The sequence below is a fragment of the Mesoplodon mirus genome (genome assembly GCF_964341445.2).
Source record: "Mesoplodon mirus genome assembly, chromosome: 20".
Taxonomy (NCBI): domain Eukaryota; kingdom Metazoa; phylum Chordata; class Mammalia; order Artiodactyla; family Ziphiidae; genus Mesoplodon; species Mesoplodon mirus.
The window spans coordinates 24,158,938-24,173,333 of NC_138996.1; the positions used below are offsets into that span (position 1 = coordinate 24,158,938).

The 14,396-nt window shown below is 41.5% G+C and overlaps 1 protein-coding gene across 1 annotated transcript in view; it reads right to left on the reverse strand.

The window, feature by feature from the left end:
* MTUS1 (microtubule associated scaffold protein 1) overlaps positions 1-14,396 on the reverse strand; it is a 103,694-nt gene that overhangs the window by 64,264 nt on the left and 25,034 nt on the right. Inside the window, 1 exon segment of the mRNA XM_082608644.1 lies at positions 8,402-8,563. Within this exon segment, the coding sequence (XP_082464770.1) occupies positions 8,402-8,563 (162 nt within the window).

The window sequence follows — 14,396 nt, forward strand, 5'->3', positions numbered from 1 at the left end:
GCTGCAACTCCAACATCTGCCCTAGAACAAAGGCACCTAAGCCTTAAAGCTAAAATATAAAAGGGAATTCCACCTAAATAATAAAAAGCATCTTTTATATTACACGTAAACCTTTCCTCTCTCACTCACACAGGAATCAGCTCTGGGGTGCGGGGGGGAAAGGTTTCCAGGCACTAAAAGAATTGAAGAAAGGACTTCTGGAGAAAGTTTGAGGCACTAGCTAATTGTGCTTAGGTTGTGGTATATCTGAGTCCACGACAGTTAACTAGGCAAAGGGGGCTCCCACAGAAGCAGACCTATATTATTTCCTGGGAAAAGGTCAGAGTGAAGGTGAGCAAATACTATATTTTAGGTATAATATGTCAACGGGTCCTGGAAAGGGCATCTGCTATTTTGCTAGTCTCTGATTTTGCTTCTCTTTCTTCACTGGGACTCTAAAGACAATCCTAGCATATCAAAAGACAGTGACACTTTGAAATAAAGAACACAGCTTTAAAAAAATAGTGATAATTTGTAACTTGTTGATTTTCTACCAGAAAGACAATTTGAAACCACGGAGAAACATTTAGACAAAGCCTCCAGTAGATGTCTTGCTTTTGTTTCTTCTTTTGTCCAATAATGACTGAAGCCCTAGGCATCAAAAAACTCAATATCTTTCAGTTGCATAAGACAAGTATGTAGACTATATAAACCTATATATGTTTATATAGGTTCTTTGTAAACTGTGAGTTTCCTCTTCACATTTATGGCTTCTCATTGGATTAAAAAAAAATAACCCAATTCTTCTACTGTATCCTTAAGATTTGTATGGGACAGGGGAAAGGCAGAGGGAAAAGAAAGAGCAGGGCCTGTGTCCTGCGCTCTGAATTCAAAATGAGAATGCATTTTCACATTATATTTTTGCTAAAGGTGTATCGGGTCCATAACAAGGTCCTATGAAATAGGACTGGTACAGTTGAGAGGATTCCATATTAGGAATTTAACCAGCATCACCATCACTTATTGTACTGATTTCGGCTGAGGGTATCTACATTTTAAAATCTCCTAAGGGTCAAAAACCTTAAAGGAAAGGCTTGAAAAGACAAAAATAGTACCCGCGTGTAAAGATAACAACATACAAAGCTGTTTCAAATTTTATTAAGTGGTAACAAAAAAGGAGGGTGAGAAGAGCAGCGGCAGTGATCTAATTAAAGATTTAAAAAATCGGTATTTCCTTATCATTCTCAACTTCTCCTTTTAGTTCTCCATAATTGAGGAATCTTTGAAAAAGTACAGTGTCCAGAAGCTTAGCTCCTACAAGGAATTTTAACAGCACTGCTTGGCTCTTCCTAAGAGATTACCATGTTATACACAACACTCAAGAGTGTAAACACAGCACTTTGCCCTTTTCTCTCCATAACTCAGGAGGAAAAAATCCTAACAAAAATACTTTGGAAGTTTTATGGTTCTCTATTCCCAGAAAAGGTAACCTTTTTATCTATCTCCCCTTGCTAACCACACAAACCACTAGTATGTTTATGTCACCATATACTTACTGGGCCAGAGGGAAATCTGGAGGTTCATTCATTCACTACCTGGTTTCCAGGCTTAATTTCCCCTCCACCAACCCAGATTGGATTTTTTAATATTTTTTTTCTAAATAATCTTCAACACCCAATTCTAACCATCCAATTCCATTCTAATAATCAACACTTATAATCACAAATTTCTTTATTACCAACCTCGATCCCTTTCTTCACCTCACATTTCTAGAAAGGGGTGAGCTGTCAACATTATTTACAAATATTTATAAATCTGAAGACAGCTAGAAATTTTTCTCTAGGCTAAACTGTCCCAACTCCTACAACAGTGCTTACAGATGTCACATTTAAACCTTGTAAAGACATGCTGTCATTCTCCCCTGACCTACGTCAAGTCCCCCTACAGGGAGCCACCTCTTCGTTCTTCCTGTGCACAGATAACACTTCCAATGTTAGGCCAAATCAACACAGAGCCTTCCCTCCTCCTGACAAGTTTCTGTCGACTTCCCATCCTTCTTTCCAATTCCCTCTTTCCCCAGAACCTGGAAACTTGGTTTCTCCCAAGTTGACAGGGAGCTAATGTAAATGATAAATACTTAAGATACTACTACTATAAAATTCAACATGACTTTTCAAAGGATGGATGGGAAATGATTTCAGAGTCTTAAAGAAAGGGAACCAAAATGTCATAGAGCAGGTTTTTTAGATTTTCATGTAAAATGGTAGTGGGTTTCGATCAACATTTCAACTTATGCTAAATCAAAATCCAAGAAAGGAAGTAAATGATGTTATTAGTCTCAACCATGTATTATAACCATCTGGGAACTTCACTGGTGGTGCAGAGGTTAAGAATCTGCCTGCCAAGGCAGGGGACACAGGTTCAAGCCCTGGTCTGGGAAGATCCCACATGCTGCGGAGCAGCTAAGCCCGTGCGCCACAACTACTGAGCCTGCGCTCTAGGGCCCGCAAGTCACAACTACTGAGCCCGTGTGCCTAGAGCCTGGGCTCCACAACAAGAGAAGCCACTGCAATGAGAAGCCCGCACACCGCAACAAAGAGTAGCCCCTGCTCGCCGCAACTAGAGAAAAGTCCGTGCGCAGCAACTAAGACACAACGTAGCCAAATAACAATCTTGATTTGAGTCTTACTTTTTTTAACATATTTTAAAAATTATACTCAGCAGCAAATAAGTCACCTACATAGATTTTGAAAAACTGAACTGAGTTTAATTTACAGACCTATTATGAATCTGTATGATCCTAAATCCTTGCTTTTCATTTCTAAGCTTTAAACACAAAGACCTTCAGTTTCCAAAGGACTCCGTGAAAGGATTTCTCGCTAAGGCAAAAGCCACATTTCTCACGAGGCACAGTATTCCTGTCTTGTTGGCTCTGTCACACTCAGAACAGAGGTGCTGTCCTGGACACAAATTGTCTCGCTGCCACCCTTCTAGCACCAATTTGTTACACGTGAGGGTCAAAATCCGTATTTCAAGGATAAAATGAGTTTGACCCAGGGTACAAACACACACACACATTTACATTTATATGTGACATATGTATACATATATATACACACATATGCACACACACACTCTCTCTCTGATCATCTACTATACACATTCCCCCCTTCATTTCTTCCCCACTTTACTAATTGTGGAGACACAGTGTGCTGAGCAGCACACAGTTTTATGACCAACACTTCCACATCCTTCGGTTTTCTAAAGGCTCTCCTCTAGGCTGACCCCAACTTGAAGGATGTACTTTACTACGAGGCGTGATGCCCTTAAAGTATTTCTCCTGCCCTCTATTTCAGTTCCTAATGGGGCAGCCGGTTGGGTATCCTGACGATATCTAAATGTTCTCTCTTCTAGAATTATTATATGCAAATGATAAACTGTGGCACAAGCTCCAATATAATAAGAGAAGCACATTAGTTTCAAGGAATGGAATGGAATGGAACCTATAATATGTGAGTTCTGGTCCTGACTGGGCCACTGCCTAGCTGTGCTGAATCACTTCACCTCTCTAGGTATGAGAGGGTTTGAACACCAAGTGTGGAAACAGACAATGCATACGGTGTCACGGGGTCCCCACTCACTGATTATGGTGCTCGGTTCCACTGAGGCCAAACACACACTCGGAATTCTCCTAAACCCAGTGGTTCAGGAGGTACAACCACTCCATGATGGCTGGTGTGTACAATCAAAATGTGAAATCCCACAAGTGGTTGCCCGTGTCTCAGCCAATTCTAACATACAGTTTTTTTGTTTTTTGTTTGTTTTTTTTTGTTTTTTTCTGAGGTACGCGGGCCTCTCACTGTTGTGGCCTCTCCCGTTGTGGAGCACAGGCTCCGGACACGCAGACTCAGCGGCCATGGCTCACGGGCCCAGCCGCTCCGCGGCATGTGGGATCTTCCTGGACCGGGGCACGAACCCGCGTCCCCTGCATCGGCAGGCGGACTCTCAACCACTGCGCCACCAGGGAAGCCCCTAACATACAGTTTTAAAACTGCCCCCATGCTGACCACACCCTTGGTCCTAGCTGCCTCGATTAAGCCAGAATAATAGGTGCTCTGGAATCCTTCTTTTTCATTTCCCCGTGGTCAAAATGTGGTTCAAGTGAAATGATAGATGACTGAGTCTACAGAGAAAATGAAGAGAGATGCTCAGAGCAGCCCAAGCAGGAGAAAAGATTTTCCTGTTAGAGAAAGGTTTCTCATTGTTCCAGACTTTTATTTGCAAACTAACATTTCACACTACACTCTAGCACTTAGTTAGCACTGGTTTTTGTTTTGTTTAACAAATTTGTATATACACACACAGAGCCAACATTCTGCTCATTTCCTGAACTTTCCGTGAATCAGCTTAACACTCCCCACTGTGCCAGATCATCTGCCACCTGGCTTAAAATCAAATCACTACTTAAGTCTAAGCTTTCAAATTCCAAAAGCAAAATTACCCAACCTTGTAATAATAAGAGTGTCTCAAATATATCCTAGAAAAACATTAAAAGAATGAAAACGAAATTAATATCAGTCTGCATAATAGTATTTTCTCATTAAATAGTCCATTCAGACGTGCGTAAGTAATGAGCATGTTTTGCAACATGGGGTCAGAGTATGTACCGCCTGTCTTTCACCCCTTCCTCACCCCCCGCAGGCCTCACTAGTCAAGCACCCATTTTTGCTCTAAACCTGGAAGCAGCCAGAAAACCTTTCAACACTGTTCTCCAGGTGATTCTCACCAACGGACCAGTGTTGACAGGCGACACAATACCTACTTGCCATCCTGCAATGAGGATAGGACTGAAGGTGAATAAGACTAATCCTTCTATCACCTGGATCCCTTTGACTCACAACACCCTCCTTCCAAACCGTTAGCCACCAACTTAAAATGAAGGTGGTCAGAAACCTCTGCTGCTGCAAGGATTTTGAAGATGATCTAAGCCTCCCTGCCTGTTCATCAGGTGAGAACACTGAGGCTAAGAGAGTGTAAGATTGTCCAACTTCAGTGACTCAGTAAGACTGACTAGCACTGAGTCCGAGTTGAACACCCTTTTCTATTGTATCACGCGGCTGATGCCAGGGCTGGCCGTGAAGGTGAGGGAAGAGAAAGCTCCGTTTCTTCAGTTAACCTCCGCCTGTTCTATCTCTCAGACAGTGCAAGGAGCTCTGGTGTGCATCCTTTTGTCTCCCCTCACCCGCTGTCTCTCAAAAATAAATGTGCTTAGGTTTTTGTGGCCAAACTGGTAGAAGTAGGAAGCGCTTGGACTTCATATTCGCTAATACGGCAAAATTACCAGCTCTCCTGAGACCTGCATCTACACTCACACAAAGGTCCTCAAACCTTCAACTCTTTTCAAGACATACACATACACACACACACACACACACAAAACATTTTTATCCAATGATCTTAAAAACTGGAACTTAGCTATCTGAGTCTGGAAGAGCTTACAACAATTAACCTCTAAAAATGAGCATATCTGATATAGAAACGACTGTGCAATGTTTCAGGTTAATATTAAAAAAAATCAATACTGTAACCTTAAACTTTTCTATGCTGAAAAGAACACACACAAAGAACCTGCTGAAACCCCCAAATAAGAAAGATTTATTGTCTCATATTGATTCAGTCACTTTAAAACTTGGCCATGTTACTTCTACAGCATCCCTAAGCACGGAGGACCAGATGCTAATTTTACAACAGCACTCTGCAGCCTCAAAAGCGACTGCGCCCACGGCAACGCATCACAAAGAAAGAAATGGACAAAGCAAGAAAGCACGCTGTGAAATCGTTCAAAGGCTTAACCCAGTATGAATTTAAAACACTGGTCAAAAGATTAAGTTATTTCCCAACATGACCCATCATTATCAGAAATAGGAAAACTGCAGCTCAAAATGACTTTTTTCATGTTGTAAGGTAATCTTTAAAAAGTGCACATTTTAAATATGTTTAGTTATAATATGAGTAAAATAAAATGTGATGTTTTCATTTTAATTCTGGGAAAGCATTCTTCTATCCTCGTACGACGATTAGGTGCACACACAAAAACAACCAGTTATTTCATCAAAAATGAGACCATTAACTAGTCTTATAAAATAATTTCATGTGCAACGAACTTCGACAACGCTGCTGAATTATATTTAGTCCGAGTCTCAAAACACATAAAATACACAATAAACTGGTAGACAGAATCATTCACAACTTAAATATAAACATGCCCAAGAAATACAATTAACAAATTACAAGTTATAAAGATAGCAATCAAGAGATGCTAAATCAATTTATTGAATAAAATTTAAACATGCTTACAAAGAAAGAATCAAACCAGAAATCGTCGACCTACTTCTTTTCCCAGTAAACGTGGCTAACAAAGGAACTATACAAAGGCTGTAGGATCCCAGAACCAGCAGTGTCAATAAGGTAGCATCATAGTGCCTCTCTGAGCCAGTCGGTGGGGTGAGTGTAGAATTGATAAATATTTTCGAAGAAGTATCCGTTTCTGTACAACTGCGAAATCCTCCTGGTATAGTCATTTAAAAGGATCAAAGCAAGCTTAGGCAGGAAAAACTGCAGCCATGTTCACTCTCCTATCCCTCATGCTTGCTCTTAGTGAATTAGAATGGAGAAGGAAAAAAATCTGTAAGCTCCAAGGCACTACTCGGAACAGATTAAACCAGCTAGCAAATCCAACTAAGAAAGAGACATGGATTTGAATGCTTCATCTGCAACAGAGACACACAGCCCCTAGACAGGCTCTGTGGGTCCACGGGAAGCCCCTTTGTTAAAAGACAAAAAGGAATGGACAAAAGCATTTGACACCCTCCTTAGGAGTGTCAGACACGGTCCTGAATGGGGCCACCGCAACATGGCCGTCGGCAGGGACGCTGGGCAGTGGCTCCACGGGACGTGCCCCCTGCCAGGGCCACGAGCGCCAGCGCTACACAACCCTCCAGCCCCCGAGAGCACCTTGGTGCTTCCCTCTTGGCAGAATGTTTTCAAAACTTCCCATTACAAACAGGGAACACTGCAAGTGAAATGACCTTAAAAGAATACACATGTGAATTACCTTTTCAAATCATCAGGAATCAATGGATACATGCAAACCCTTCTGATCTTATGCCACAACTTCAAAATTCAAATCATAAGCAGATAACAGTCCCGTTTAATTTCAAGTAACAAATTTCAGTGCTCCTAAAGGTCCAGTATACAACTACTGACTCTCATAGGAGACCAGCTCCTGCTAAGTGCCCCCTCGGAAACATGCCCATTAATTTGGTCATTAATTCAGTGCCTTACCCTCCACAAACACATTCTCAATTCTGTCACATACTGGCTGAGTGCCCTTGGACCAGCGACAACCTCTCTGGGCCTCAATGACCTTGCATATAGAATGAGGGTAACAGAAGTTATTTGAGAGGAAGCGAAAGAAAGAATGTATGGTAACCCTACACGGTGCTCCACATCCAGAAGTTTCATAACCATGACTCCACTTTGTCCCTGTCCCCTCACCGGAAAGAAGACACCGATCCTCCCCTTCAAGCAGAGAGAACTCCCCTCCTCCCACCACTCCCTTATATCTTGTTTTATCTGATATTCTAGTTATCCACGTAAATATCTTCTTTCTCAACTACCCTTGAGGGACCATTTCTTTGATATCTCATATCCTTCACAGCATCCACAGTGGTGCCTGTACACAGCAGGCACTCCAAAATTGTTCAAATTAGTTAACCCATAAATTTTGTGAAAGAAATTAAAAGGGAAATGAGCAAATAAACACTAAGGCCAAATACATCTTTTGAACAAAAGGGATAACTCAATTCACTCATTTTATACACAGCAAACTGAATTCACACGAACTGAAAACCCCCAAAATATACTCCGTTTAAATTACTTACAACTAGGCTTGAAGTTATAATATACTACTCTTAATACACTGAATCTAGCATCCAAAGTTTGATTAGAAAAAACACACCTACAAAATATAGCCGCTTACAAAATAAATGAAACTGAAGTTATCTTTTTTTCTGATTTCCAGTTGGATTCCAATAGCCCCTAGATTGCTTCCTTTCCTTAAACAAGCCAAAAAACCCCACCATCTTCAAATTATACACTTTAGAATCCTTCATGCAAAAAAATACCAGGTGCCTTCAACAGATAAATATTTCTGTGTTTCATAGCACATTCATCAAAAAAGAATGTCGTTGAAAGAATTTGTTTTTCCTGCTAATCTTTTAGAGCAATGCCAAGGGAGAAGCAAGATGCGTATTTTCCCCTAAATCACAGAACCAAAAACTCTGATAACTTGTAGCGCATAAGATTTCTCTAACAACTACAGTTTCAACAAGCCCCAAAGTCTGACATAAGACTGACTTACAGTTATTGTTGTAAGTGCTCAGATCAGTGTGGGTGCTGGCAACAGAGGAGGTGCTTCCTGTCCTCCGCAGCGCAGAGCTTTTCAGAGGTGCTTTGGATTTAGGAAGTGGTCTACACAAATTCACCCAAGACGGCTGTGCAGTTTTCAAGGATGCAGGTTTTCCTTGGGGGTTAAAAAAAAAAAAAAAAAGTTTCCACTGCTATTCATTCCAAAAGCTTTAAGCTTGTAAACCTGAACTCCTATATGAACAAGTGAGTCAAAACGTAAAATGAATATTCAGAATCCTGCAGGAGGGGTTCCCGTAATCCTGAAGTAATTAACTCACGTCTTCTGTGACACAGAGACCAGAAGAGCCATTTGAGACAGAAGCTTTTAGCAAAGTTGAAATCAAGGAATAAACAAACTGACATGACTTCCCCCCATAGCATTGATTAGAAAGGAAACACATTAGTGCATTCACACACTAAGCTACCATATAAAACATAGGTGAAAATTAAAAAACAACCAAAACAGGAAGGAAGAAAAAGTCAATTTGAGAAAAACAATTTTAAAATGCCTGATGCCTAACAGCAGGGGGTGCTATATTATTAGCATCTTTTTCATCTTACCTTTTCACCTTTACTCTTTATTTGCCAAACTTAAATGGTCCTCACTCAAACTCCTAACTCTTGCTTGCAGCAAAAGTGTTTCCACTTATCAGCAAAATATGTATGGACGCGTCCCCTTCCCTGGCATCTTTGAAGCCGCACCATTCTGATGCTCACGCCTGAACGTGGGCATTTCGCAAGTCCATGCCTTTGCTCCAACTTTCTTCATATCCATCTCTCCAGGAGAGTCTATTTTATCTACTTTACTCTAACCATTGTCTTATATGGATGAATCCCAAATTCTCACCTGCAGCTCTGTCTTCCTGCATCCCAATGCCACTCACATTTTCCATTTCTTGTTGAACATTTCCAACTCGGACAATTAGACAACCTCCTACCTACTTATGCTAACCATAATTAAATTTTCCTTTTTCCCAGCCCCAAAACATTGGAGTCATCTTTCTTCCCCCATCAGAGTCTCATTTAATCTAACGTTAAGTTTCTCAATGCTACCTGCATCGTATAACTGAAGAATACCAAGAGTTGAAAAGGACCTTACCTGCAAATGACAGTGTCACATATTACTAATGGCACCCTAAGGGAGTAAATTAGGTTTTCCAAAAAGTAATGCTCACTGCTTTGTCCCAGTTATTTCACTTATAAAAATCTCATCTTAATAGAGAAAAAGAGCTGAAGTGCCTTAGGCCTGGCATCTCAAGCTCTCCTCTCTGCAGCCTCACCCTGTACTGAATCTTGTACTTCAGTGTGAGCCCTGCTCCAATCACCCGTTTTCTCTTTTTCTCCCTGACACCAGGATGTGTTATTCCAATTCACAAGGCACATCCTTTTTCTTTTCTTTTTTAAAAAAAAATTTATTTATTTAATTGATTTATTTTTGGCTGCGTTGGGTCTTGGTTGCTGTGTGCAGGCTTTCTCTAGTTGCGGTGAGGGAGGGCTACGCTTCGTTGCGGTGCGCGGGCTTCTCATTGCAGTGGCATCTCTTGTTGCAGAGCATGGGCTCTAGGCTCCCGGGCTCAGTAGTTGTGGCACGTGGGCTCAGTCGTTGTGGCTCACGGGCTCTAGAACACAGGCTCAGTCGTTGTGGTGCACGGGCTTAGTTGCTCCGTGGCATGTGGGATCTTCCCGGACCAGGGCTGGCACCCTCATCCCCTGCATTGGCAGGCGGATTCCTAACCACTGCGTCACCAGGGAAGCCCACATCATTTCTTTTCAAAGAGGTGTTCCTCCCCTCAATTCAAATGCTACAAATCCTTATTCACTCTCTTACACGTGGACTGAATAACTGTATTAGACCCCAAAGTTCTTTCCTTCCATCCTTTCCAGCTCCATCGTGTTGATCTCCTGAATGTGAAAACTAAGGTCATGACCCAGTCTATAATCTGTGATTCCCCATTATCTGCAGGATGACATTATTTTTAAGCCTCTTAATTAATATTTAATTTTAAAGACATAAAAGGCACTCCTAGGGTTGGTTGATTCCTACCCAATTCTTCCCCCTTATGCTTCGCCATGCCCCTACCTCTCTGTGCGTGTACACACACACACACACACACACACACACACACACACACCTTCTTTTTATTTTTCCAGGATGTTTCACTCTATTCTTCTGCTCTGCCCAACCCTGTGAATGCAATGGCCTTCTTTCCCTCCTGTCCTCAAACTCTGCCCAGTGAATACAAAGTGAGTTGATGATTGTCTTTTAAATCCTTGCTGGTCACCCCAGGTTTACTGAATCACAGTCTCCCTTTTAACAAGATCCCCTGGTAATTTAAATACACATTAAGTCTGAGAATTACAGTTGAGAATCCCAACCTCTTTGTAAAGCCTTTCCTTCCAGGACATTCCCTGCTGAGTGCCATGGACCACACCTTCTTTTATGCTCAGACCCATACTTCCTTCTGTCACAATACGCCTCTCAGACTAGTCTCTACAGCCTCTGAGAACAGGAAAAGAACCTGATTCAATTCCGTTCCTGAGGACCTAGCAAAGTGTCTAGCCTGGTGTAAGATTTAATGTTTGCTGAATGAATTAGTTTTTCTTTTGAGGCCAAAAGTAGGATGGGGGAAATAAGGAGAGGTTGGAAAAGGGTATAGACTGTCAGCTCTCAGATGCATAAGGTCTGAGGATAATGTAAGACATGGTAACTAGAGGTGATACACAGCGTTATCACTGTATTGAAATTTGCTATAAGAGTAGAACTTAAATGTTCTTACATACACGTGATAAATATGTGAGGTGATAATGTGTTTATTAACTAGATGGTGTATATCCTTTCACAATGTATATGTAAATAAATCAAATTATCTTACAATTGTCAATTATACCTCAATGAAACCAAAAAATATACACAGAATTATAATAACAATAATAGAGCTATTTAAAAAATTTTAAAGGCCAAGAGTGAAGGACAAATTCTGATAATGTTTTGTCTCATCATCTACACTGAAGCATTCAACACTTAACCAATTTTTACAAGCTTATTTGTCCTTTGTTAATAGACTCTTCTCTATCAATTAAAGGGAGCCATTTTTCTTTACATTCCTTATAATAATTAGCAAATAACCAATAAATAACCAATATTCAAGTAACCATTTGATTTTTTAATTTATATTTGGCCACTGGTTTTACCTGCTCTTGGAGGGATAAACAGAGTTTTAGAATTTAAATTTACCAAATTGCTGCTCCTTTGGCAAAAACATTCTGATGAGTCGTCATCATTGGAAACGATGAGCAAGGCTGGGCAAGGGACGGATGAAAATTTCTGTGTCAGAGCCACAAGGCAGCCAAGGCTCAGTACGTTTGGAAACTTAACTTGTTTTCAGAAAGGGATATCTCACAGCTTTGTTTCTGAAAGCATCGTAGGTTTACAGACATTTCTCAGTGTGCCTAGAATTCCTACACACCTGTACCCTCTCTGATTCCAGCACACAGCCTGGCACCGGAAGCAAGCTTACCCCAAGCCCAATTATCATTCCCCTGAACTGGCCCCTCCCATTTTCACAAGTCTCACTGTCACCCCCATCCAGCCCCACCCCTTCCATCTAATGGCAATTTGTGTCCCAGCCAAATCCTCCCTGTTCTACCGTCCCTCTTGACGAGCGGTCACTGAGGGCACAGAATGATGCCTACTTCACCAAAGGATTAGTCCTGTGAAATGGAGAAGAATCCTAACAGGGTATTACTATTACCATCCCCCGTTTACAGATGAGCAACCTACTTAAGTGGTTAAACGGCTTATTTAGGTCGCACACCTATAACCAGTGACAGGAGGGCCTAGAATGCAGGCAACTTGCCACCTGCCCACTGTTCCCTCTGTTGTGCCGTGGACAGACATACCAGGCTTGGGGGCCAGCCTGAACCCCTCTTGCTAGGAAGGTGCTCCTGTAGTGAATGCTAAAACTGTGGGACCACAACAAAGGTACTTAGCTGCTTCACCAACGGTCCTAATGTTTAACTTCGTAGCAGAGTTGACCTAAAGTACCTGTGACTGGACTTTATATAAAGAAGCAGTAAAACATACACATCATAGGCAGTATTAAAAGTAAGACATTGCAACCCTGGGCTGAGCATCTCTGAGAAACCTAAACACAAAATTCTTCAACAGTGAAATCAATACAGGACTGCTCTTACAAGTTCTGAAGAGATGACATTTACCAGTTTACTTCACACCATGTAACTTATCCCAGATGTGAATCATAACCGTTTAAGATCTACCTGCAGAGACAGTATGGACCATAGTGGTTTATTTTAAGCTCATGCTGTTAGCATCACCCTACCTATAGACAACACATTTGTTCTGATTCTATAATTATAACCATCTTTTGTCCAGGGAAAAATCGGGCAAGAATAACATCTTCACTTTGCCTTATATAGTAACACAGAGATTCTACTGGATTTGAAGCATAGCTTCACGCAACAATTTACTCGGAAAACCACCTTGGAAAATCCGATTAAATGCACTGTTATTCAACAACAAAAAATCATTAAGGAACACCTTATAAAACTGAAAATCCATAAGAAAGATTCAGTGAAAAAAAAGGACAATGTTAATATTACCCTATCTCTTTAAGTTTATACTTATCTATATACTGAAAAATTCCAGAAGGATATAGCAAATTTTGTATGGGCCCCTTATAGGATAGAGCACAGTGGGACATGGGGGAAAAGAAGAGGAAAGGGACAGAAAGGGGGAATTTTCCCTTCTTACTTTATATACTTACATATCACTCCATGTGAATTTTTTTTAACGATAAGCCTATTTTTATAATAAAAACTAAAAAAATATTATTAGTCAATGTGGTCAAACATTTAATCCGATAAAAGATACTCAAGACAAAACAGATTAAAAAACTAAAAGCAGATAAATTGGATCAATAATTAAAGTAAGTAGATTCTAATATTCTTATTCCTCTGCATCTGTAAACATTAGGTATTCTTTAATTATTTTAATTTTACTAAGAAAGAGAAAAAAGAAGTCAATGCCTTCAATTGATACTTTTATATGGCCATGATGAAAAGTCACTTGACTGCTGGAAAATTCTTCATGATACCATCATGGTATGTTTCCTTGGACTGGAAATTAAAGCCAAAGAATGAACTCCTGAACGGCACCTCCTTTGTTCTGACACTTACATTAAATGACGCATTCTCCAGGAGGAAGCTCCCAGAGCCTTCCTAGGAAAGGAGTGTAAGAACTTTAGACCCTAACTGTTGGGGGAGGGGTGTGGTGGGAGGATGGAGAGGGAGGGGCACTGAAGCTTCCTGAGCACCTGTATCAGAACTTGATCATGTAGCAGCAGTATGAACAGCTGACCAAAGGGAAGAGTTTAAAATCAGGGGAACAGGACTTCCCTGGTGGTGCAGTGGTTAAAAATCCACCTGCCAATGCAGGGGACATGGGTTCAGTCCCTGGTCTGGGAAGATCCCATGTGCCGCAGAGCAACTAAGCCCATGAGCCACAACTACTGAGCCTGAGCTCCAGAGTCTGTGAGCCTCAACCACTAAGCCCACGTGCCACAACTACTACAAGCCCGCAAACCTAGAGCCCATGCTCTGCAACAAGAGAACACACAGCAATGAGAAGCCCGCGCACCACAATGAAGAGGAGCCCCGGGGCTTCCCTGGTGGTGCAGTGGTTGAGAATCTGCCTGCTAAAGGGGCACAGGTTCGAGCCCTGGTCTGGGAAGATCCCACATGCCACGGAGCAACTAGGCCCGTGAGCCACAACTACTGAGCCTGCGCGTCTGGAGCCTTTGCTCCGCAACAAGAGAGGCCGCGATAGTGAGAGGCCCACGCACCGCGATGAAGAGTGGCCCCCCGCTTGCCACAACTAGAGAAAGCCCTCACACAGAAACGAAGACCCAACACAGCAAAAATTAATTAAT